The following is a 27412-nucleotide window of genomic DNA, read 5'->3' as shown; positions in this document are numbered from 1 at the left end:
CTGACTAATGCCTACTCATCCTTTGAGTCTCAGCCCAGACATCACTTTCTTAGGAAAACCATTCCTGATCACACCTTTCTTCACCCACACTCACATACATACACACAAGACTAAGTTAGACCCAAGTCCCTCCTTCCCATCGTTTTGGTCACTTCTCCTTCTTTACCTCCACAGTGTTTGAAATTCTTGTTTAACGTCTGTTTTCCCACAAGTCTGTAACACTAGGGGGAAGAGAATAATATTTCTCATTCTGAACTGAATCCTGAGCATAGCAGAGCATCTGGTACATAGTAGGTGCTAGGTAAATGCAGAAGGAAGGAAAGAAGGGAGGGAGGGAGGGAAGAAAGGAGGAAAAAGAGAAAAGAAAGGTCCATACAAAATATTAAACTTTATATTCTAGCAGATTTAGAAGAAGCATATAGATATTCTCTGGTCTGGCTGGTTAGACTACAACTTACCTCAAAATTCCTTTAGTTCTGGATCATATTAAGTCAACTTACCTTCTGTATTTGATCTGTTGAAAATGTAGCTCCTGTGTGGTTCACTGGGAAGATTCTGGAATGAAATTATACCAATTAGCTCAGCTAAGTGGAGGACACATTTATCTAAATTGGTCTCAGGTAACAAGGAGAGGAATGAGCTATGGTCTGTCATATGTGTTTGGCCCAGCTCTCTGCTCTGTGAGAAGCAAGTGATAAAACACTTTCTCTGGCAGAGACTGAATGGTTGTGTTCCAGAAACTGCAGGGCTACATGCAGGGCTACCTCTACCTACTCTGTGGGTAGAAGAATATATCCACTCCTTGACCAAGGCACTCTTAATGTTCTCCAAAGCTTGACTAGAATTTAGGCAAATTTCTTCCTTACTTTGGGCCCCAAGAATTCCCTTTTCTTAGAGTATTTACTTTTTTTTTAAACATCTTTATTGGATTATAATTGCTTTACAATGGTGTGTTAGTTTCTGCTTTATAACAAAGTGAATCAGTTATATATATACATATGTTCCCATATCTCTTCCCTCTTGCGTGTCCCTCCCTCCCACCTTCCCTATCCCACCCCTCTAGGTGGTCACAAAGCACCGAGCTGATCTCCCTGTGCTATGCGGCTGCTTCCCACTAGCTATCTATTTTACATTTGGTAGTGTATATATGCCCATGCCATTCTCTCACTTTGTCACAGCTTTTTACTTTTAAAGGCATGCCAGTGTCAATTCTTTCTCTGCTCCTTTGAAATGTAAAATTTCTCCCAGCCTCTTGCTAGCTTTACAACAGAGAAATTTTTTTCTCAGGCACCTGGGAACCATCTCTTTAAAATATGATCGTAAAAAGAGTGATAGCAGACCCCTATCGCCCAGTTTCTGTGGGAAGGTGGGAGCCTAATTTAGATAAATGACAATTATCAAACACAGATGGTTTAATCACATTGACCAAGCTCCACTCAGTGTCAGCCAGCACTTCCTCACTAGCTTATCCTAGCACTTCCACCTTTTGTTTCAGCAGAATTGAGTTCAGTATCTTTGGCCTATTGAAATAGTCTTGAATAAAGTCTTCTTTGCCTCTTTAACACTGTCTGGTGCAATTTTTCTTTGACCCCCTCTTGGGAAAGAATCATAGCCACTCACATGAGTTTGGGCCTAGCTCATACCTACACTTGAATTAAACTGGAGATATATCCCTCATGGCAGATGTGAATGTTCTAGAAAGTGAACAAACTTAAAAAATTTGAACCTACAACTGAAATGTCAGTGAACTGCCATTTAGTGAGCAGGAGAATGATTTTTATTTGGGGGAGTCAGATTGTTTTCTTTTAATGCTGTTATTTTGAAATAACATTAGGGAAAAAAAAAAGAGCATCTGGTCATTTCTAAGAGATGCAAATTTGAACAATGTTCAGGAACAAAATCTGTGATTGTCATGTTTCTAAGCTAAATCAATTTTCTACGCTATATAATGCAGCTCGTATAATGGTCTTGACTGCAACCTTGATACCTTGCCTAGCTCTTATTGAGAAGGTCCTCAGTACCTGGGTTTTATTTTCTTCAGGTTTGGAGAACAACCGATGGGCTTTGTGGTCTAGTTGTAAAGAGCAATGGGCTTGGGAGCCAGACTGCCTGGATCTGTATCCAGGATCCACCAGGACTCAGCTATTTGCCGAACATCTGACTCAGTAAAAATGAGTAGTACAGAATCTGGTGACTAGTAAATGCTCAATAAATGTTAGTTCTTGTAATTGTTACTGTCATCATCTTCATCATCACTTTCACTACTGTGAAAAACAAACAAGACCTTTTGATTCTATAATTTTCTATTCTCCACAAAAATTTTAAAAAGTCATTGATCGATAGCAATGTTGGCTTAAAATAGACTTTAAATCTTGCTGAATTGCTTCATTCATGCAAAACTCATAGCTCTATTTGTGAGACTTTTGTCTTTCTCTCTCCCCACCCCAATCCCTGCATTTTTTAGTGATGGCTGGGCAGACAGAGATGAAGTCATTGAAGGTTATGAGGTGGAAGCCAACGGGGGAATCACGATAAAGCTGCAGTCTCCAGAAGTCAGGTCCTTTGATGATTATTTCCTGAAACTGAGGCTGGACACTAATACACGGAATCCCTGGTTCCCTGAGTTCTGGCAACATCGGTTCCAGTGCCGCCTACCAGGACACATTCTGGAAAATCCCAACTTTAAAAGAATCTGCACAGGTAACTCATGTTTACAACGTCACAACTCAGATTTTGGTCATCTCTTCCAGTTTGTTCAATAAGTATAGAAAGTGCCAAGGCTGGAGATACAAGAACTAAATTGCCAACTTAACTTATAAAATAGCTAAAATGAGGAGGGAGTGTGTATCGTCCCAAGGATTCATGTTTCTATATTCTGGAAACATGGAGACTGCTTTGGTCTCTGGTGGGACAAGTTATAAGAAAAGATAAATAAAGGAAAAGGAAACTGAGAATTCAGGTATTTAGTATTCAGGCCAGAGGGAAGAGATTGTACTGTATTGCAGGCATGCTTAGGAGATGCTAACCGCAGACATAAGTAAGCAGCACTGGTTTGATCCCTTTTTCTTCTTTAGGACTTGCTTTGATATAAAAGTCAGCAGAAGATAAGATGTCACCTAGGGGCACACCACCAACATGGGTGTATATGGGCACAAGTGACAAGAAGGGACAGATACTTCCCATGCACTACTCACTAGAGGCATGCCAAAGAAGGGTGGCGCATTGTTAGAGGTCTTTCAGGGCTTGATGAACTCCACAGGATGTCTCCCTTCTCCCTGCCACCAGGAACTACCAGAGCATTAAAGACTCTATCCATGACCAAATTTGTATTGTAGCACAGTGATGTGACACATATTTCCTATAACTAGACTGAGAAGATTTTATTTAGAAATGTCTAGAACCCATTCATTCACATAGCACATACAAAGCACTGAATACAGCAACCCCCCCAAAAAAAAGAAGGACAGAAAGGTGTATAATTCATGACTCTTGACCTAGAGAAACTTGTGGTCTCTTTTGGCAAATCAAAACAGATAATACGCATGATATAGATAAATAACAACTAAAGACAATGAGTTTTTATAAGACAGGGTAAGAATAACGACAAAAACTATTTCTACTTTTAATAACATTCACATTTTGATATTAGAAAATTATTTAAAAATACCGAAATATTTAAATGCAGTGATTTGTGTCTAACTTGATAAAATTCAGCAGAATTCACTGGGAAACTGCTTGGTGTGAATCTATTTTCAATCAATCAAGGTTTTTAGAAATTCTTTGCTATGGCTTCTTGGGAGGCTAAGAGCTAGGAGAAGAGGAAAAGAGTTGCTGAACAGCTAACCACCTCTGTCACATATCTCTACTGACTTCTCTCTTCTCTCAAATAATAGACCAATAGAAGTTAAGAATTCTAGTGGATCAATAAGCCACCTAGTGCATTCTCCTTATTTGCAAAATGAAGACATTGAGGATAAAGGGGCAACATTTCCTTAGGTTCATTTAGTTAATGGCAGCAATGGAATTAGAACACTCACCTCCTAAATACCACAGTGCTTGACTACTTTGGACTTAGAATTTAGTAATAGATTGTGTTTTATTGTTTTCTAATGAATGTTGTTTTCTTAAACTGTAAGATCTTTGAAGATAGGGAGTTCTTGTAACCCTCATAGAACCTGTACACCACTGATCTCTGGAATCTCAGTCATTTCTTACTAATGTATTGATCAGTTAATTTATGTTGTTGTCAATGAGTTTTACTTTATTTAAGGAAAACTTAGGACTATTATTTTTCTAAATGAAATATATTTCACTGATTCCACGTTCAACAAAATTTATTGAGCACCTAGTATATGCAAGGCTTTATTCTAGGAGATAGAAATACAGCAGAAAACAAAAGAGATAAACAACTATTTCAATAACCTTACATTTCAGTGCAGGGAAATAAATAGAACAAAAATAAATTAAGCAAAATATATTCTCATTTAAGTGATCATAAGAGCATGTTAAAAGAGAATGGCCAGAGAAAGCCTCACTGAGAAGGAGATATTTGATTAAAGATGTGAGAGTGAGCCATGCAAACACCTGGGAAGGGCATTCCAAGCAGAGGAATAGCAAATAAAAAGATGCACCGGCATGCCCGGCTTAGTGGGAGAAGAGTAAGGAGCTCAGACTGCCTGAAGCCAGTGAGTACGTTGAATAGCAGGTGATAAGTCAGAGAGGCACACAGGCGAACAGGTCCTGCAGGACTTAACTGTCCCTTGTGAAAACTTTGGCTTTGTTCTGAGAGAGATGGAAAGCCACTGGGAAGTTCGAGCACAGTAGAGACAGGATCAGCCTTACTTTTTCTGAACAGAATTACTCTTGCTGCAGTTTTTAAGTTTTGACAAAAGGGGGAAAGTCAGAAGAAGGAAGCAGAGCAGTTAGGAGGTTGCTGTAATAATGTAGGTGAGAGTGTGGTGGATTGGGCCATGGTTTTGGCAAGCAAGATGGAGAGAGGTGCTTGAATTCTGAGGATATTTTGAATGAGAGCTGAGGGGATTTGCTGATAGAATTGTGAAAAATGACTCTGGTCTGAGCAACTGAAAAGAAGGTGTCACCATTGACTCAGATGAGGAAGACTCCAGGAAAAGCAGGTTAGGGAAAGAGCTAAATTTCAGATGAGTTAAGCTTGAGATGCCTGTTAATGATACAACTGTATATGTCACTTTGATACTGTGTTTCATTAGTAGAGTTCAGAATATTACTTTTTAAACATGTTTTGATGTCTTTATTTAAGGATTTCCAGGAAAATATCTTGAGACCTGAGCTTTCAAAACAATAGTTAGAATTCTGCAGCCGTGTACAATAATACTTTGGGTTTTCATTTGTCACAGTATATGCAAATGTCAAGGTTAAAATCTAAACTTGGTTAACATTCATAGCAGGAAAAAAAGATTGGCACATTCATGAATTGTTCTTATATTATGCTTGACTCTCAAAGCTATTTTTAAGAGCTTCTTATTTGATTATAAAATTTGATAAACATGTTTTTATTTGCATTTCATTCTGGAGTCAAGTTCAGCAAATATTTCCCTTTGTTCTTAGTTCTAAGGAAGAGAGAAGGCTTATTTAACTTCTCTACTTGGAACTAATTCATACAAGTTATTCATCTTTTCTGCTGCAAAAATCCTAGCATTTTATGTCTGTGTGCATACATTCATGTAAACTTACTCTTCAGTTTTAATCTGTGTAGGGAATTGGCTTCAATTTTATTGCAGGTCAACATAAAATTTCACTTCATGTATCATTCTTATCTACTTGATATTCTTGAATATTAAATGAATTCCATAGTCTTCTAATGAATATGCAGACACACTTATGAAAAGTAATGTAAAGAAATAGAAATAACCTTTCCATACTATTCATAGCTACACTTTCTGAAATTTATTTTTACCTCTTCTAATTGGGTCATTTTGGTGTTTTCCAAAGTTTAGATATTGCCGTTAGTTTCCATAGAAACCTTTATTGAGCTTAATTTCAGATGTCACTATTTAAATAAAGAGTTTACATGCTCTGGATTGTCAGTTTGAATATTAAGGCTCCTGAGCTCAGGCTGAATAATTTTGGAATCACTGTGGCTAATTAAAAAGTACTTCATGCAAAGTCTACATCACTGCTTAATTAGTTGAGTATATCAAGGGACTGGAGATGTGTTGGAAAAGCACTAACTAAAACATCAAAGTCTAACTTGTAAAAAATTAATCATTGTGAGATTGATTGATTCAAGATGGCAGAGTAGAAGGACGTGCTCTCACTCCCTCTTGTGAGAGCACCAGAATCACAACTAACTGCTGAGCAGTCATCAACAGGAAGACACTGGAACTAACCAAAAAAGATACCCTACATCCAAAGACAAAGGAGAAGCCAAAATGAGATGATAGGATGGGTACAATCACAATGAGATCAAATCCCATAACTGCTGGGTGGGTGGCTCACGAACTGGAGAACACTTATACCACAGAAGTCCACAAACTGGAGTGAAGGTTCTGAGCCCCACATCAGGCTTCCCAATGTGGGGGTCCAGCAACAGGAGGAGGAATTCCTAGAGAATCAGACTGTGAAGGCTAGTGGGATTTGATTGCAGGACTTCGACAGGACTGGGGAAAACTGAGACTCCACTCTTGGAGGGCACACACCAATTAGTGTGCACATCAGGACCCAGGGGAAGGAGCAGTGACCCCATAGGAGACTGAACCAGACCTACCTGCTAGTGTTGGAGGGTCTCCTGCAGAGGCAGGGGGTGGCTGTGTCTCACTGTGAGGACAAGAACACTAGCAGCAGAAGTTCTGGAAAGTACTCCTTGGTGTGAGCCCTCCCAGAGTCTGCCATTAGCCCCACAAAAGAGCCCAGGTAAGCTCCAGTGTTGGGTTGCCTCAGGCGAAACAACCAACAAGAAGAGAACCCAGCCCCACCCATCAGCAGACAATCGGATTAAAGTTTTACTGAGCTTTGCCCACCAGAGCAACAGCCAGCTCTACCCACCACCAGTCCCTCCCATTAGGAAACTTGCACAAGCCTCTTAGCCTCATCCACCAGAGGGCAGACAGCAGAAGCAAGAAGAACTACAATCCTGCAGCCTCTGGAACAAACACCACATTCACAGAAAGACAAGATGAAAAGGCAGAGGGCTATGTACCAGATGAAGGAACAAGATAAAACCCCAGAGAAACAACTAAATGAAGTGAAGATAGGCAAACTTCCAGAAAAAGAATTCAGAATAATGATTGTGAAGATAACCCAGGACCTCGGAAAAAGAATGGAGGCAAAGACCGAGAAGATGCAAGAAATGCTTAACAAAGACCTAGAAGAATTAAAGAACAAACAAACATAGATGAGTAATACAATAACTGAAATGAAAAATACACTAGAAGGAATCAATAGCAGAATAACTGAGGCAGAGGAATGGATAAGTGACCTGGAAGACAGAATGGTGGAATTAACTGCTGCGGAACAGAATAAAGAAAAAAGAATGAAAAGAAATGAAGACAGCCTAAGAGACCTCTGGGACAAAATTAAACACAAAAAACATTTGCATTACAGGGGTCCCAGAAGGAAAAGAGAGAGAGAAATTACCCGAGAAAATATTGGAAGAGATTATAATCGAAAACTTCCCTAACATGGGAAAGGAAATAGCCACCCAAGTCCAGGAAGCGCAGACAGTCCCATACAGGATAAACCCAAGGAGAAACTCGCTGAGACACATAGTAATCAAATTGGCAAAAATTAAAGACAAAGAAAAATTATTGAAAGCAGCAAGGGAAAAACAACAAATAATATACAAGGGAACTCCCATAAGGTTAACAGCTTATTTCTCAGCAGAAACTCTACAAGCCACAAGGGAGTGGCATGATATATTTAAAGTGATGAAAGGGAAGAACCTACAACCAAGATTACTCTACCTGTCAAGGAGCTCATTCAGATTCGATGGAGAAATCAAAAATTTTACAGACAAGCAAAAGAGAATTCAGCACCACCAAACCAGCTCTACAACAAATGCTAAAAGAACTTCTCTAAGTCGGAAACACAAGAGAAGAAAAAGACCTACAAAAACAAACCCAAAACAATTAAGAAAATGGTAATAGGAACATACATATCAATAATTACCTTAAACATGAATGGATTAATGCTCCAACCAAAAGACACGGGCTTGCTGAATGGATAGATAAACAAGACCCATATATTTGCTGTGTACAAGAGACCCATGTCAGACCTAGGGACACATACAGACTGAAAGTGAAGGGATGGAAAAAGATTCCATGCAATTGGAAATCAAAAGAAAGCTAGAGTAGCAATGCTCATATCAGATAAAATAGGCTTTAAAATAAAGAATGTTACAAGAGACAAGGAAGGACACTACATAATGATCAAGATATCAATCCAAGAAGAAGATATAACAATTATAAAGATATATGCACCCAAGACAGGAGCACCTCAATACATAAGGCAACTGCTAACACCTATAAAAGAGGAAGTTGACAGTAACACAGTAATAGTGGGGGACTTTAACCCCTCATTTACACCAATGGACATATCATCCAAAAAGAAAATTAATAAGGAAACACAAGCTTTAATTGACACAATAAACCAGATAGATTTAATTGACATTTATAGGACATTCTATCCAAAAACAGCAGATTACACTTTCTACTCAAGTACGCATGGAACATTCTCCAGAATAGATCACATCTTGGGTCACAAATCGAGCTTCAGTATATTTAAGAAAATTGAAATCATATCAAGCATCTCTTCTGACCACAACTCTATGAGATTAGAAATCAATTACATGGAAAAAAATGTAAAAAACACAAACACATGGAGGCTAAACTATACATTACTAAATAACCTAGAGATCACTGAAGAAATCAAAGAGGAAATCAAAAAATACCTAGAGACAAATGACAATGAAAACACGACAATCCAAAACCTATGGAATGCAGCAAAAGCAGTTCTTAAGAGGGAAGTTTATAGCTATACAAGCCTACCTCAAGAAACAAGAAAAACTCAAATAAACAGTCTAACCTTACACCTAAGAGAACTAGAGAAAGAACAACAAACAAAACCCAAAGTTAGCAGAATGAAAGAAATCATAAAGATCAGAGCAGAAATAAATGAAATAGAAACAAAGAAAACAACATCAAAGATCAATAAAACTAAAAGCTGGTTCTTTGAGAAGATAAACAAAATTGATAAACCATTATCCAGACCCATCAAGAAAAAGAGGGAGAGGACTCAAATCAATAAAATTAGAAATGAAAAAGGAGAAGTAACAACAGACACCACAGAAATACAAAGCATCCTAAGAGACTACTACAATCAATGCTATGCCAATAAAATGGACAACCTGGAGGAAATGGACAAATTCTTAGAAAGGTATAACCTACCAAGACTGAACCAGGAAGAAATAGAAAATATGAACACACCAATCACAAGTAATGAAATTGAAACTGTGATTAAAACTCTTCCAACAAAAAAAGTCCAGGACCAGATGGCTTCACAGGTGAATTCTATCAAACATTTAGAGAAGAGCTAACACACATCCTTCTCAAACTCTTCCAAAAACTGCAGAGGAAGGAACACTCCCACACTCATTCTATGAGGCCACCATCACCCTGATACAAAAACCAGACAAAGAACTACAAAAAAAGAAAATTACAGGCCAATATCACTGATGAATATAGATGCAAAAATCCTCAGCAAAATACTAGCCAACAGAATGCAAAAAAAACCCCTTAAAAGGATCATACACCATGATCAAGTGAGATTTATCCCAGGGATGCAAGGATTCTTCAGTATATGCAGATCAATCAATGTGATACACCATATTAACAAATCGAAGAATGCTAACCATATGATCATCTCAATAGATGCAGAAAAAGCTTTTGTCGAAATTCAACACCAATTTATGATAAAAAGACTCCAGAAAGTGGGGATAGAGGGAACCTACCTCAACATAATAAAGGCCATATATGACAAACCCAGAGCAAACATCATTCTCAATGGTGAAAAACTGAAAGCATTTCCTCTAAGATCAGGAACAAGACAAGGTTTCCCACTCTCACCACTATTATTCAACATAGTTTTGGAAGTCCTAGCCATGGCAAACAGAGAAGAAAAAGAAATAAAAGGAATAAAAATTGGAAAAGAAGAAGTAAAACTGTCACTGTTTGCAGATGACATGATACTATACATAGAGAATCCTAAAGATGTCACCAGAAAACTACTAGAGCTAATCCATTTATTTGGTAAAGTTGCAGGGTACAAAATTAATGCACAGAAATCTCTTGCATTCCTATACACTAATGATGAAAAATATGAAAGAGAAATTAAGAAAACACTCCCATTTACCATTGAAACAAAAAGAATAAAATACCTAGGAATAAACCTATCTAGGGAGACAAAAGAACTTTATGCAGAAAACTGTAAGACACTGATGAAAGCAATTAAAGATGATACAAACAGATGGAGAGATATACCATGTTCTTGGATTGGAAGAATCAACATTGTGAAAATGACCCTACTACCCAAAGCAATGTACAGCAATCTATTAAATTACCAATGGCATTTTTCACAGAACTAGAACAAGAAATTTTACAGTTTGTATGGAAACACAAAAGACCCTGAATAGCCAAAGTAATCTTAAGAAAGAAAAATGGAGCTGGAGGAATCAAACACCCTGACTTCAGACTATACTACAAAGCTACAGTAATTAAGACAATATGTTACTGGCAGAAAAACAGAAATATAGATAAATGGAACAGGCTAGAGAGCCCAGAGATAAACCCATGCACCTATGGTCAACTAATCTATGACAAATGAGGCAAGGATATACAATGGAGAAAACACAGTCTCTTCAATAAGTGGTGCTGAAAAAAAAAATAAATAAATAAGTGGTGCTGGAAAAACTGGAGAACTACATGTAAAAGAATGAAATTAGAACACTCCCTAACACCATAGCCAAAAGTAAACTCAAAATGGATTCGAGACCTAAATGTAAGACTGGACACTATAGATCTCTTAGAGGAAAACATAGGAAGAACATACACTTTGACATAAATCAGAGCAAGATCTTTTTTGATCCACCATCTAGAGTAATGGAAATAAAAATAAACAAATGGGACCTAATGAAACTTAAAAGCTTTTGCACAGCAAAAAAACCATAAACAAAACGAAAAGATAACCCTCAGAATGGGAGAAAATATTTGCAAATGAAGCAATTGATAAAGAATTAAACTCCAAAATTTACAAGCAGCTCAGTATCAAAAAAACAAACAACCCAATCCAAAACTGGGCATAAGACCTAAATAAACATTTCTCCAAAGAAATTATACAGATTGCTAACAAACACATGAAAGGATGCTTAACATCACTAATCATTAGAGAATTGCAAATCAATACTAGAGTGAGGTGTTACTTCACACTGGTTAGAATGGCCATCATCAGACATCTACAAACAATAAATGCTGGAGAGGGTATGGAGAAAAGGGAACTGTCTTGCCCTGTTGGTGGGAATGTAAATTGATACAGCCACTATGGTGAACTGTATGAAGGTTCCTCAAAAAACTAAAAATAGAACTGCCATATGTCCCAGCAATCCCACTACTGGGCATATACCCTGATAAAACCATAATTCAAAAAGAGTTATGTACCACAATGTTCATTGCAGCTCTATTTACAATAGCCAGGACATGGAAGCAACCTAAGTGTCCATCAACAGATGCATGGATAAAGAAGATGTGGCACATATATACAATGGAATATTACTCAGCCATAGAAAGAAATGAAATTGAGTTATTTGTAGTGAGTGGATGGACCTAGAGACTGTCATACAGAGTGAAGTAAGTCAGAAAGAGAAAAGCAAATACCATATGCTAACACATATATACGGAATCAAAAAAAATTGGTTTTGAAGAACCTAGGGGCAGGACATGAATACAAACACAGACATAGAGAATAGACTTGAGGACATGGGATGAAGTGAGAGAGTGGCATGGACATATATACACTACCAAACGTAAAATAGATTGCTAGTGGGAAGCAGCTGCATAGCACAGTGAGATCAGCTCGGTGCTTTGTGACCACCTAGAGGGTGGGATAGGGAGGGTGGGAGGAGGGGAGATGCAAGAGGGAAGAGATATGGGGATATATGTATAACTGATTCACTTTGTTATACAGCAGAAACTAACACACCATTGTAAAGCAATTATACTCCAATAAAGATGTTAAAAAAAATGAACACACACACATGACTAGAAGAAAAACAGAAAACAAAACAGAAAAACACTAAATATGGTACAGAGAGTTTTCATGATTTTTGTTGTTACTATTTTTGGATTGTTCCCTCACTGTAGGTTACTAAATATGTAATTATTGTTCTACAAACATGACCGTTTTGTGCTTCCTTGAAAACAAATATTACCATTTTGTTGAAATATGGCAATATTAAGATTTGCTGTGGCTGGCAGCATATTAACTGTATGAATATACCAGGTTCATTATATACTCACCAGCCTTTTTCATAATCTAGTGTATTTACAGCCATAATTTTACTTTCTCCCCTTATTCTTTGTACCAGTGGGGAACAGATTGTCACAATGCTTTTTAAAGCTAGTATATCCTTGTACTTGGTTATTATCCAAGACTTAATGAAAGAATTTTTTTGACATCTCTAATGCTTACCAATAGATGAGCACTAGTAAGATAATGACAGCCAGTCTGATTGGACAAAATTTCAAGACCTTCCGGGCATGTGTATTATTGCCCCAGTAGTTTGGAGACTGCCATTCACAATTTTTAGATTGGTACTACTTTTTATAATATTTTTGCCTCATCAGGTTTTAAACTTTATGAACATTCTGTTTTGTATTAACTTATTATGTAAGGTTGTATGAAATTGGTCCATTACAGTTTGATCCAGATTAAGATCATATATGAACTGAAATAGGTTCCAGTTTACTTCAGCCCATTAGGTCCCAGGGTAATAACTTCTCTTTGCCTTTATAAGCCCAAATACCAGTATGCACTCCTGAAGAATATCATCAGCCTTTAACCATGACGTCGTGAATCTGGATTGACCTTACAGCTTATTAGTTCCAAGTCTAGGTCTCAAGAGGCTTGACATACTGCCATTCTCTTTCTTGGAGTCCTCCCTCAGCTATATGTACAAGCCTGAGTTAGCCTTCCAGAAGGTGAGAAATAACATGGAGCAGAAATAGGATAACTTCTCTACTGAGGTCATTCTGAGTAAGCCAATTCCCAGCCAATCCGCTAGCTTACTGTTGACATATAAACAAGCCCAGCTGAGATGAGTCACATGCAGCCCAGAGCAGCTGAACACCCCAGTTGACCCCCCCCCAGATTCATGAACTAAATAAATGCTGTTGTTTTAAGCCACTGAGGCTTGGGGTAGTTTGTTATGCAGCATTATTGTGGCAGTAGATGACTGATAATGGGTCTCCATAACTCTATATCCCATGACCCTCACATGGAGCAATAGTTGGTTTAAATAAACTAAGGAACATAATTCCTCAACTCAACGCTGGTAGAATTCTCAGTCTTTCCTCGCTGCAAGAAGAATAGTACAATATTGCGCCCTATATCTCATGGAGCAAAGCCAAACATTTTTATAGATCCTGCAATGAAGATTTCAAAGCCCCCGATCCAAGGCAGTAAAACTATTCTTAGGAATTCTGTTGTGCATACAGAAAGGGCTGATTAATAGGTCACAGTTACAGCTGAGCCAAAGAAACACCCTTAAAACAAAACTGTCATAGGTTCTTGTACTGTGCTGGTAGAAGTTGCCTTATGGAAATAAGTTTCAAAGGCCTTAGAAGTTCTTAGTCCTTTTGAGTTACAGCAAGTTACCCTAAACTTGGTGACTTAAACAATGAACATTTACTTCTCATAGTTCTGGAGGCTAGAAACTCTGAGATAAGGGGTGCCAGGATGATCAGGTTCTGGTGAGGGCCCTTTTCTTGGTTTCATCACAGAATGGAGAGAGGAAGCAAGGTCTTTTCTCACAAGGGCACTAATCACATCATGAGGGCTCCATACTCAAGACCTAATTATCTCCCCAAATCCCTATCACCAAATACCATCACATTGGAGATCAGGGTTTAAACATAAGATTTTTGAGGAGACACAAACATTCAGCCCATAGCAGGTGTGTTTATATCTTTTGGTTGGAAGAATGAAAATAAACTGACCTGTTTCACATCTAGACATCATAATTTCTTAGACCAATCTCATTAGACATAGATGAAGTCCTGAAAATAATATTGTACTATAAGCATAGTCTTGGTCTGCCTATTTCTTTTCTGTTTTAAATTTTGGTTGATGGGTCTGCCTATTTCCTTTTTTTGTATTTTTTAATTTAATTTTTAAAAATTTTATACAATTTTTAAAGTTACTTTCCATTTACAGTTATTACAAAATATTGGCTATATTTCCCATGTTGTACAATACGTCTTTCAGCCTATCTTACACCTAATAGTTTGTACCTCCCACTCCCCACCCCTACATTGCCCCTCCCCCACTCCACTGGTAACTACTACTTTCTTCCCTATATCTGTGAGTCTGTTTCTTTTTGTTGTACTCACTAGTTGTTGTTGTTTTTTTAGATTCCACATATAAGTGATATCATACAGTATTTGTCTTTCTTTGTCTGACTTATTTCACTTAGCATAATGTCCTCCAAGTCCATCTATATTGCTGCAAATGGCAAAATTTCGTTCCTTTTTATAGCTTCGTAGTATTCCATTGTGTGTGTGTGTGTGTGTGTGTGTGTGTGTGTGTGTGTATGTGTGTGTGTGTGTGTATAGATATAGATATAGATATACCACAGCTTCTTTATACATCATCTGCTGATTAACACTTAGGTTGCTTCCATATCTTGGCAATTGTAAATAATGCTGCCATGAAGATTGGGGTGCATGTGTCTTTTCAAATAAGTGTTTTTGTATTTGTTCTTATAAATATATACCCAGGAGTGGAATTGCTGGGTCATATGGTAATTTTATTCTTAGTTTTGTGAGGAGCCTCCATACTCTTTTCCACAGTGACTACACCAACTTACATTCCCACCACCAGTAGACAAGGATTCCCTTTTCTCCATATCCTCACCAGTATTTGTTATGTGTGTTCTTTTTGTTGATAGCCATTCTGACAGGAGTGAGGTGATATCTTATTGTTGTTTTGATTTGCATTTCCCTGATGATTAGCTATTCTGAGCATCTTTTCATGTGCCTGTTGGCCTTCTGCATTTCCTCTGGAAAACGTCTATTCAGTTCTGCCCATTTTTTAATTGGGTTGTTTGTTTTTTTATGTTGAGTTGTATGAACTGTTTATGTATGTTAGATATTAATCCTTTATTGGTCATATCATTTGCAAATATTTTATCCCATTCAGTAGGTTGTATTTTCATTTTGTCAATGGTTTCCTTTGTTGTGCAAAAACTTTTAAGTTTGATTAGGTCTTTTTGTTTATTTTTGCTTTTATTTTCTTTGATTATGAGACAGATCCAAAAAGTATTGCTGCGATTTATGTCAAAGAGTGGTCTGCCTATGTTTTCCTTTAGGAGTTTTATGGTATCTGGTCTTACATTTATATCTTCAATCCATTTTGAGTTTATTTTTGTATATGGTATTAGAAGATGTTCTAATTTCATTCTTTTACACTGCATGGAATTTACCACTAGGAAACATACTCAAGTATGTTGTCCAGTTTTCCCAACACCACTTACTGAAGAGACTGTCTTTTTTTCTTTGTATATTATTCTTGCTTCCTTTGTCATAGATTAATTGACCATAAGTGTGTGAGTTTATTTCTGGGCTCTCTATCTTGTTACATTGATCAATGGGTCTGTTTTTTGTGCTAATAACATACTTTTTTGATTATTGTAGCTTTGTAGTATAGTCTGAAGTCAGGGAGCATGATTCTTCAAGCTCTGTTCTTCTTTCTTGAGATTGTTTTAGCTATTCCAGGTCTTTTGTGTTCCCATACAAATTCAAAACCTATTTGTTCTAGTTCTGTGAAAAATGCCATTGGTATTTTGATAGGAATTGCATTGAATCTGTAGATTGCCTTGGGTAGTATGGCCATTTTGACAACATTGTTAAAGAACACAGTATATCTTTCCATCTGTTTGTGTTGTCTTCAATTTCTTTCCTCAGTGTCTTAGAGTTTTCCAACTATAAGTCTTTTGCCTCCTTATGTAGATTTATTCCTAGGTATTTTATTCTTTTTGCTGCATTGGTAAGTGGGATTGTTTCCTTAATTTCGCTTTCTGATACTTTGAGGTTGGTGTATAGAGATGCAACAGATTTCTGTATATTAATTCTGTATCCTGCCTATTTCTTATTAATACATTTGACCTGCACTGTCAAATGTGGTAGCCACTAGTGTCTGTTTATATCAATTTCTATTTGTTTATTTATTTACTTACTTATTTATAATTTACATAACATTATGTTAGTTTCAGGTATACAACTATGCAGATAATGGTTTAATATTTGTATATATTCTACCCATACCCACCCCCATCAGCAGGCAACCACTTATTGGTTTTATGTCACTAGAGTTAATTTGTAATTTCTGCACTTTAATGGAATTGTACATTGTGAACTCCTTTTTGTCTGCCTTCTTTCACTCAGCACAATTATTTTGAGATTCATCATTGTACTGCATGTATCAATGGTTCATTCCTTTTAATTGCTGAGTAGTGTTCCACTATATGGATATATCACAATCTGTTTTATTCATTCACCTGGTATTGGGTAATTGAGTTGTTTATAGTTTTTGATATTACAAATCAAGTTGCTATGAACATCCATCTACGAGTCTTTGTTTGGACATATGCTTTCATTTCTTTTGAGTCAAGTCCTAGGAGTAGAATGTAGAAAAGTAACTTCTTTTTATTTCCTCCGTGGTCTATTCATTTTGGAGATGTGGAAACAGGAATATGAATCAGTTTGGATAGACTGGGCAGTAACTAATGACCCCAAATGCCAGTACCTTCAAAGTACACACTTAATTCTGGCTCAGGTTCCATTTCCTCTGCAGGTTTTCTGTGCCTTTTCTCCAGGTTATCTTTACTGCAAAACCAAGCTGACAGTGAAGATTCTGTCTGGAACATTGCCCATTACTACAGAGGAAAAAGAGGGTATGGAAAATCATGTGCTGGCTCTTAGAGTTTCTACCTGGAATTGACATTCACTACTTTTAATAATATTTCATTGACCAAAGAAAGTTACATCAGCCTGACCTGATATCAGTGAGTGGAGAAGTATCATACTTTCCTTGGAAAAGGCAGCAAATATTGATATTTTGTGAACAACAATAGATCTACCATACTCTGTCTTTCTGGTTGAAATTATTGAGATAAATCTAATTTCTTCCTGCAAAATACATTCATCTACTCTCCAACAGAGACAATGCAAGTGACCCATCCAATGATCAGGCTCAAAGTTTAGGATCATATAAAATTCTCTACAACAGGCCGAACGTGGCTCTTCTTTCATGGTCCCGTGTGTGAGAGAGACAAGTTAACTGTCCTTCTGCACCCAGTGCGTAATGGGGGAGAAATGAAAGAATTGTAAGAATAATCATTTTGGAAAAAGCAAAGTCTTAGAGATACACAGCAGTGATTGGTCCACAGAAATTCTAAAATTCCACTCAGAAGATAGCCCAAGTGTCCCTTACTGGCATTGGGAAACATTCTCTGAGTGAGCTCTGATGTTTTCCCTGGGAGAAGTTCCAAGTCTGGTGTTCTCCATGGACTTTGCATCCAGTCTCAGTAAGGTCCCTCCTTTTCAATCATCCTTTTTGGTGTCTTCTGATGAGGCATTTGGCATTGTCTTCTTTGGGGGCCAAGCAACTTTTTCAGTCTGCTTCCTGGCCCTAAAATGTTGGGGCACAAAGACCATTTTAAGTCTCCAGTGGTCACAATATCTTTTAGTCTAGGCTGGTAGCTTTTTTTTTCTTTGTAAAACTCTTTCAAAAAATGTAGCTTTCTTTTTAACTAGGTTATCCATCACAACATGTGCCAGTAGCTATGCCTACAATTCTTTTTTAGAGAATCCTCACCTTCTAGTCTTAATTTTAGAAACATTGAGCCTAACCGACTTCTGATGAAAAACCAGTCTTTGCCTCTTCTCTCTTAGCAATTTTGTTCATCTGAAAAATTTATGGCTGCAAATTAATTCCTAAAGAGATTTTAGTATAACAATATGAGTTTTGATTTGGTCTTTGTCATGAAGCTGAATTTTCATTTGTCCTTTGTAGCATAAAGACCTTCTCAGTTTTATCTTTTAAGAATTGGAAGTGAGAATCCATTTTACTTTCATCTCTGTACATTTAATTTTCCTACCTCCTTACCTAAATATGAAAGCTCATTTGATAAAATACCTGCCTTCCAAGTTATCACAAGTCACAATGTTATTGAATGTTATATCACTGTATAATAGTGAATTTATGTCCCTTTGGATCCTGGTCATAGTTTCCTTGCCATCTGCTACCTGTTTCTATAAGCTTCATGTTTTATGATTCATTGTTGTTTTTGTTGTTGTAGCATCCACCTAATTTTAAGTACCAATTTACTTTTTGGTCAGAATAAGTTAGGGTATACTGTTATAACAAATTACCCTTAACTTAATGTCTTATATCAGGAAATAGTTATTTCTCATTCATGCCACATGTTCATTATGTGTTAGTTAAGACTACTCCATGTCTTTGGCACTCTGGGAGCCAGTCTTATAGAACAGCTACTATCTGGAACATTAATAATTGTAGCATGATCAGTGTGGTCTAGATTTAAAGCTTCTGCTAAAAGTTGTACATGTCACTTCACTAACATTTAATCGATCAAAGCCACTGCTATGGCCCAGCCAAATACCACTAGAGGGAGGAAATATAGTCCATCCCAAGGGAAAGACATCTAATATTTGTGAGCAATAATACAATCTATAAAACTATTAAACCAAGATTAACACTACAGCCATAATCTTATGTGCCTAAAATATATGTATGGCTAAAAGTTTTGGAATTTTAAATTCAGACCTTTAATTGGCAGAATTACTGTGTCAAGATGCCTTGATATATTTTTGTCAAAGATGAAGAAAAATTTTCTTCCTCTTTACCAGGGGCTAAATTAATTGTAGGTCATTTTTATTAAAACAGTGAATGAAAGATCCAGAACTCCAAACAGTGAGACATTAGCCAGAACGGCATGTCAACAAAATGCCTTTCTTTTCTAATTAAGGTAAGGTTAAGTAATAATTAGGTATTACTGTACAGAGTTTTCGTGTTTCCACTAGTGACGTCTTTGGAGTTTATTCCCATCTTAGGAAGGACAAAAAGAAAGGGGTTCCTATATAGTCAGACACGGCGAACTGCTCTAACTGAGGGGTCTTTCTTCCTAGATTTGACCTAAGATGATTGACATTCAAGGGCAGTGATAGGATTTCCTTTCTCATGTGGGGCATGAGAGGTCAATATTACCTCTTAGCAACACAGTTATTTCTTGCAAAATGACAAGCATGCACAAATTCTTATGACATTGTAAAAAGGTTGTTAAGTGTCTCAGGGTTATATTTCCCCCTTCTCATTGTAATTTATTTACATCAATCCCTAGGTATAAAATGGCCTCAGCCTGGCTGCATCATCTTCTCTTAAGTGACAGTTTTCCAAGTCTCTATGTTCAAAGGGTAAGAAGATATTGTAATGTAGCAAATGGCTAAGAATTCTCAGCTGCAGCCTTCTTCACAGGATTATCCGAGTCCCTGGCACACTGTTATTAGGCATTACACTTTTTAAAATTCCTAAAATAATATGTGAAAATTAGTGTCATTTTAATTTTTACCTTTCTTATTATCACTGAGGCTGAATATTTTCTCAGATTTTATAATTTTTAAAACTTTTATCTTCTAAGACGTCCTTTATCAGAATGCCCTTTCTTGAAATTAAAATTGTTTTTACTTTTTAAATTCTTTTTATAAACTTGTACTTTCTCATTTTAAAATCTGTACACAATAAAGGAAATCAGTCTTGGCCTTTGAGCCTTTAAAATATGTCATTAGTGACTTCTTCAGTTTGCAGGTAAGATTAAGTCATGAGCGCCTAAGTCCTAGACTGTAAAGAGATGTGATCAAGTTAGAGGTGTGGTTATATAGCTATTAGAATTAAGTTTATTGAAAAGGAAGAATACAAACAAAAGTCAAGTAGTACTTTTGAGGATATACCTAGGTATCATTGTTTAAAAAAAATAGGTGATATGAATAAATAATAACGAAAACACAAACAAAAAATATACAAACTTCCATTTATAAAATAAGTCATGTGAATGCAATGTACAGCATGGTGACTATAGTTAATAATACTGTACTGCATATTTGAAAGTTGCTAAGAGAATAGGTGTTACAAGTTCTCATAAGAAAAAAATAATAAACTTGATAAATAATAGATGAATCAAGATGTGTAATGAAGGAACTAAGCCGAAGTCTTCTAGTTATTTGGCACAGCACATATAAACTAAAGATATTATGAAAATCTGTACATAAGGCTAGACCATTTAACAAAAGTTTATGTATATGTGTCTGAATGTGTTTTATGCATTAATAACTAGCTTTTTTCCAATAATTATTTAAGGCAACCTACAAAAGTTTCAACAATATGACTTTTAGTGAAATGAGCAGAAAATAAATATTCCAGAAAGTTAGCTATGGTATAAGTGTATGGTATAAGGTACCATATTTATGGTATAAGGTGACATATATGCCTTGATTTTTTTAAATAAACACTTTTGTAGAATAGTTTTAGACTTAACAGAAAAATCGTGAAGATAGTGCAGAGATTCTACATACCTCACAATCAGGCTCCTCCATTACTGACATGCTATATTAGTGCCTTAGATTTGTTATAATTAATGAAACAATATTGACACATTTTATTAACTAAAGTTCATCTTTTATTCATACTTTCTTAATTTTTACCCAATGCCTTTTTTTTTTTCTGTTCCAGGATACCATTCAGTGAATATTACGTTACATTTAGCTGTCATGTCTCCTTATGCTCATCTTGGTTGTGACAGTTACAATATGACTTTTTACAAAATGGAAATTTTGTAGAATAAGGGCAGGGAAAAATGAGATAAAGTCAAAGTTGTGTTTAGAAACAAACTACATGTCATGAGATTACGTTCTGTGGCTAGAGATGGACAGCAACTCTGACTTTGAACCACAGTATCCAAAAGGCACAGATATACAAGTTGCTTATCATCCTTCGTAAAAATGAAGCTCTTCCTGCTATGGGGTCCTGAGATAACTTCCTCCTGGAGCCGTGATTAACAGACCACTTTAGGACCAATCATTTTTATGGAAAATAAAAAATGGCTTATTAGGGCTAATCCCTATAACATATTGAAGGTAGGCCAAGGTCATATGACTACATGCATTTCAAGTGTGAGGAGGAGGGAAGACAGTGGGGTCAATGCAGTGAGCTATGCAAGCTCATTGGAGGATTGAGCATTTCCCCTATTTTTTTTTTTTTGGCTGTGCCACACTGCTTGCAGAATCTCAGTTCCCCAACCAGGGATTGAAGCCAGGGCCCCAAGCAGTGGATGCAGAGTCCTAACTACTGGACTGCCAGGGAATTCCCGTGCATTTACCCCTAAAGAGCTGCTCCTATATGGCTTTTCCCAATGCTTCCAGGGACAGCAAGGTAATTCAGTAGATTTCAAATTGGTGGTTTCAGGTTGGACCCTCCTGACCCCATCTCACCCCATTCTTTCCCCAGCTGCTTCTTTGATGAAAGACAAGCGAAGGACTTTAAACATAGGCCCTGCGTGGGGGCATTTAGCAAAGGAAGACTAAAGGTCAGGGAGTTGTTGAGGCTGGTGGAACTATGAGGGCTGGATTTGACAAGCAGGTATTACAGGCACCCCCCAGATTGTGGGATTACCACCTGCTTCATTTCTGCCTGCTTCACACTCTGTTTGTTCATCTTGGTCAGGGGCAGCTGCTCATAAAAATGAATAATATTTCTTTGGCCACATCATGTCTACAGTGCAAGGTTGCCAGAAGTTTGAAAGTACCATCTCTATTCAATTATGTGTCAAAAACAAGATGGGATTTTCTGTAATTGAAATTATTTATATTGTTCTCTAGTTTAAAATTCCTCTGTGGACAGTATTGCTAATTAAAGCACTGCTGCGACTAAAATAAAAGTGTGACCTACAGTCCTCAAGCTCCTTTAAAATATCACATACACACACATAAACACGCACACACACACAAACAAAGACCTACTCTAGCCTAGATGTGGGTTACTAGATCATTATTTGATTTCTGGCTTTACTCCTTGATATGGGTGGCTTTGGAAAAAAATTTTTTTAATATTTTGTGGCCTCAGTTGCCTCATCTGTAACATGATAAGTATATACCAATGTTAAAGTGCAAATATTAAAATTAAGTGAAATAAATTATATAATGCTCTTACACAAATATTTAGTAATATTGTCTTAATGATATTAACTCTCTATGTATACACATGAATATAATACATTTAAAACTATTTTCCTTACCTAAACATGACATGTGACATCTATCTTATATATCACAATTTTTAAATCATTCTGTTCTTTCTTTTTTTTTCACATCTTTATTGGAGTACAAAAGCTTTACAATCTTGTGTTAGTTTCTACTGTACAACAAAGTGAATCAGCTATACATATATCCCCATATCCTCTCCCTCTTGAGCCTCCCTGCCACCCTTCCTATCCCATCCCTCTAGGTCATCACAAAGCACCAAGCTGATCTCACTGTGCTATGCAGCAGCTTCCCACTAGACATCCATTCTACATTTGGTATTGTAAATATGTCAATGATACTCTTTTACTTCATCCTAACTTCCCCTTCAACCCCACGTCCTCAAGTCCATTCTCTGCATCTGCGTCTTTCTTCCTGCCCTGCTGCTAGGTTCATCAGTACCGCTTTTTTAAATTCCATGCATATGCATTAGCATACAGTATTTGTTTTTCTCTTTCTGACTTACTTCACTCTGTATGACAGATCCTAGGTCCATCCACCTCACTACAAATAACTCAATTTCATTCCTTTTTATGGCTGAGTAATATTCCATTGTGTATATGCACCACATCTTCTTTATCCATTCATCTGTTGATGGACATTTAGGTTGCTTCCATGTCCTGGCTATTGTAAATAGTGCTGCAATGAGTATTGTGGTACATGTCTCCTTTTGAATTATGGTTTTTTCAGGGTACATGCCCAGTAGTGGGATTACTGGGTCATATGGTATTTCTATTTTTAGTTTTTTAAGGAACCTCCATACTGTTCTCCATAGTGGCTGTATTTACATTCCCACCAACAGTGCAGGAGGGTTCCCTTTTCTCCACACCCTCTCCAGCATTTATTGTTTGTAGATTTTTTGATGATGGCCATTCTGACCAGTGTGAGATGATATCTCATTGTAGTTTTGATTTGCATTTCTCTAATGATTAATGATGTTGAGCATCTTTTCATGTATTTGTTGGCCATCTATATGACTTCTTAGGGGAAATGTCTATTTAGGTCTTCTGCCCATTTTTGGATTGGGTTGTTTGTTTTTGTGATATTGAGGTGCATGAGCTGCTTGTATATTTTGGAGATTAATCCTTTGTCAGTTACTTCATTTGCAAATATTTTCTTCCATTCTGAGGGTTGTCTTTTCATTTTGTTCATGGTTTCCTTTGCTGTGCCAAACCTTTTAAGTTTCATTAGGTCCCATTTGTTTATTTTTGTTTTTATTTCCATTTCTCTAGGAGGTGGGTCAAAAAGGATCTTGCTGTGATTTATGTCATGGAGTGTTCTGCCTATGTTTTCCTCTAAGAGTTTTTTTTTTTTTTTTTTTTTCTGTACATGGACCTCTCACTGCTGCGGCCTCTTCCATTGCAGAGCACAGGCTCTGGATGCACAGGCCCAGCGGCCATGGCCCACGGGCCCAGCCACTCCATGGCATGTGGGATGCTCCCGGACCGGGGCATGAACCTGTGTCCCCTGCATCAGCAGGTGGACTCCCAACCACTGCACCACCAGGGAAGCCCCTCTAAGAGTTTTATAGTGTCTGGACTTACATTTAGGTTTTTAATCCATTTTGAGTTTATTTTTGTGTATGGTGTTAGGGTGTGTTCTAATTTCATTCGTTCACATGTAGCTGTCCATTTTCCCAGCATCACTTATCAAATAGACTGTCTTTTCTCCATTGTATATTCTTGCCTCCTATGTCAAAGATAAGGTGACCATATGTGCATGGGTTTATCTCTGGGCTTTCTATCCTGTTCCATTGATCTATATTTCTGTTTTTGTGCCAGTACTATACTGTCTTGATTACTGTAGCTTTGTAGTATAGTCTGAAGTCAGGGAACCTGATTCCTCCAGCTCCGTTTTTCTTTCTTAAGATTGCTTTGACTATTCAGGGTCTTTTGTGTTTCCATACAAACTGTAAAATTTCTTGGCCTAGTTCTGTGAAAAATGCCATTGGTAATTTAATAGGGATTGCATTGAACCTGTAGATTGCTTTGGGTAGTATAGTCATTTTCACAATATTGATTCTTTGATTCCAGGAGCATGGTATATCTCTCCATCTGTTTATGTTATCTTTAATTTCTTTCAGCAGTGTTTTATCATTTTCTGAGTATAGGTCTTTTGCCTCCTTAGGTTGGTTTATTCCTAGGTATTTTATTCTTTTTGTTGTGATGGTAAATGGGATTTTTTCCTTAATTTCTCTTTCTGATATTTCATTGTTAGTGTATAGGAATGCAAAAGATTTCTGTGCATTAATTTTGTATCCTTGAAACCTCACCACATTCATTGATTTCTGGTGGCATCTTTAGGATTTTCTATGTATAGTATCATGTCATCTGCAAACAGTGACAGTTTTACTTCTTCTTTTCCAATTTGTATTCATTTCTTTTTCATCTCTGATTTCTGTTTTGGCTAGGATTTCCAAAACTATGTTGAATAATAGTGGTGAGAGTTCATATCCTTGTCTTCTTCGTGATCTTACAGGAAATGCTTTCTGTTTTTCACCATTGAGAGTGATGTTTGCTGTGGGTTTGTCTTAGATGGCTTTTATTTATGTTGAGGTAGGTTCCCTCTATGTCCACTTTCTGGAGAGTTTTTATCATAAATGGGTGTTGAATTTTGTCAAAAGTTTTTTTCTGCATCTATTGAGATGATCATATGGTTTTTATTCTTTAATTTGTTAACATGGTATATCACATTGATTGTTTTGTATATATCAAATAATCCTTGCATCCCTGGGATAAATCCCACTAGATCATGGTGTATGATCCTTTTAATGTGCTGCTGGACTCTGTTTGCTAGTATTTTGTTGAGGATTTTTTCATCTAAGTTCATCAGTGATATTGGTCTATAATTTTCTTTTTTTGTGTTATCTTTATATGGTTTTGGTTTCAAGGTGATTGTGGCCTCATAGAACGAGTTTGGGGGTGTTCCTCTCTCTGAAATTTTTTGGAAGAGTTTGTGAAGGATAGATATTAACTGTTCTGTAAATGTTTGATATAATTAGCCTGTGAAGCCATCTGGTCCTGTACTTTTATTTGTTGGAAGATTTTTATTTACAGTTTCAATTTCATTACCTACGATTGATCTGTTTATATTTTCTAATTCTTCCTGGTTCAATCTTGGAAGCTTGTACTTTTCCAAGAATTTGTCCCTTTCTTCCAGGTGGTCCATTTTATTGGCATATAGTTGCTTGTAGTAGTCTCTTGTGATCTTTTGTACTTCTGTGGTGTCAGTTGTAACTTACCCTCTTTCGTCTCTAATTTTACTGATTTGAGTCCTCTCCCTTTTCTTTTTGATGAGTCTGGCTAAAGTTTATCAATTTTGTTTATCTTGTCAAAGAACCAGCTTTTAGTTTTATTGATCATTGCTATTGTTTTCTTTGTTTCTATTTCATTTATTTCTGCTCTGATGTTTATGATTTCTTTCCTTCTACTAACTTTGGGTTTTCTTTGTTCCTTTTTTTCCAGTTGCTTTAGTTATAAGGTTAGATTTTTTGTTTGAAATTTTTCTCGCTTCTTGAGGTGAGCTTGAATTGCTATGAACTTCCCACTTAGAACTGCTTTTGCTGCATCCCATAGGTTTTGGATCGTCGTGTTTTCACTGTCATTTTTTTCTACATATTGTTTGATTTCTTCTTTGATTTCTTCAGTGATCTCTTCATTATTTAGAAGCGCACTGTTTAGCCTATATGTATTTGTGTTTTTTACTGTTTTTTTTTTCCTGTAATTGATTTCTAATCTCATAGCATTGTGGTCAAAAAAGATGCTTGATACGATTTCAATTTTCTTAAATTTTCCAAAGCTTGATTGGTGACTCAAGATGTGATCTATTCTGGAGAATGCTGTGTGTGCACTTGAGAAGAAAGTGTATTTTCTGCTTTCGGGTGGAATGTCCTAAAAATATCAGTTAAGTCTATCTGGTCTATTATGTCATTTAAAGCTTGTGTTTCCTTATTTATTTTCTGTCTGGATGATGTGTCTATTGGTGTAAGTGGGGTGTGAAAGTCCCCCACAATTTTTGTGTTACTGTCGATTTCTCCTTTTATGGCTGTTAGCATTTGCCTTAGGTATTGAGGTGCTCCTATGTTGGGTGCATAAATATTTATAATTGTTATGTTTTCTTCTTGGATGGATCCCTTGATCATTATGTAGTGTCCTTCCTTATCTATTGTAACTGTCTTTATTTTAAGGTCTATTTTATCTGATATGAGAATTGCTACTCCAGCTTTCATGTTATTTCCATTTGCATGGAATATCTTTTTCCATCTCCTCACTTTCAGTCTGTATGTGTCCCTAGGTCTGAATTGGGTTTCTTGTAGACAGCATATATAACGGGTGTTGTTTTTGTATCCATTCAGCCAGTCTGTGTCTTTTGGTTGGAGGGTTTAATCCAGTTACATTCAAGGTGATTATTGATATGTATGTTTCTATCACCTTTTTCTTAATTGATTTGGGTTTGTTTTTGTGGGTCTTTTACTTCTCTCTCTTTTTTTTTTTTTTTTTCTCTATGTGGGCCTCTCACTGTTGTGGCCTCTCCCATTGCGGAGCACAGGCTCCGGATGCGCAGGCTCAGTGGCCATGGCTCATGGGCCTGGCTGCTCCATGGCATGTGGGATCTTCCCGGACCTGGGCACGAACCCATGACCCCTGCATTGGCAGGCGGACTCTCAACAACTGTGCCACCAGGGAAGCCTCCTTCTTCTCTTTTGTTTCCCGCTTAGAGAAGTTCCTTTAGCATTTGTTGTAGAGCTGGTTTGGTGGTGCTGAATTCTCTTAGCTTTTGCTTGTCTGTAAAGCTTT

At 36.9% G+C, this 27412-nt stretch overlaps 1 protein-coding gene across 2 annotated transcripts in view; it reads left to right on the top strand.

Annotated features, from left to right (window-relative positions):
* The window catches only part of GRM1 (glutamate metabotropic receptor 1), a gene marked incomplete at both ends in the record, with an annotated part of 355378 nt that overhangs the window by 237897 nt on the left and 90069 nt on the right, over positions 1-27412 (top strand). For both annotated transcript variants that reach the window (XM_082855605.1, XM_082855606.1), the window contains one exon: positions 2465-2700. In XM_082855605.1, coding sequence (XP_082711731.1) covers positions 2465-2700 — 236 coding nt within the window. The remainder of the gene's footprint in view (positions 1-2464; positions 2701-27412) is intronic.

Source organism: Leucopleurus acutus (assembly GCF_964270905.1).
Source record: "Leucopleurus acutus genome assembly, chromosome: 15".
NCBI lineage: Eukaryota > Metazoa > Chordata > Mammalia > Artiodactyla > Delphinidae > Leucopleurus > Leucopleurus acutus.
Note: the sequence above shows the minus strand (reverse complement) of the source record. Positions and strands in the feature narration are given on the sequence as shown.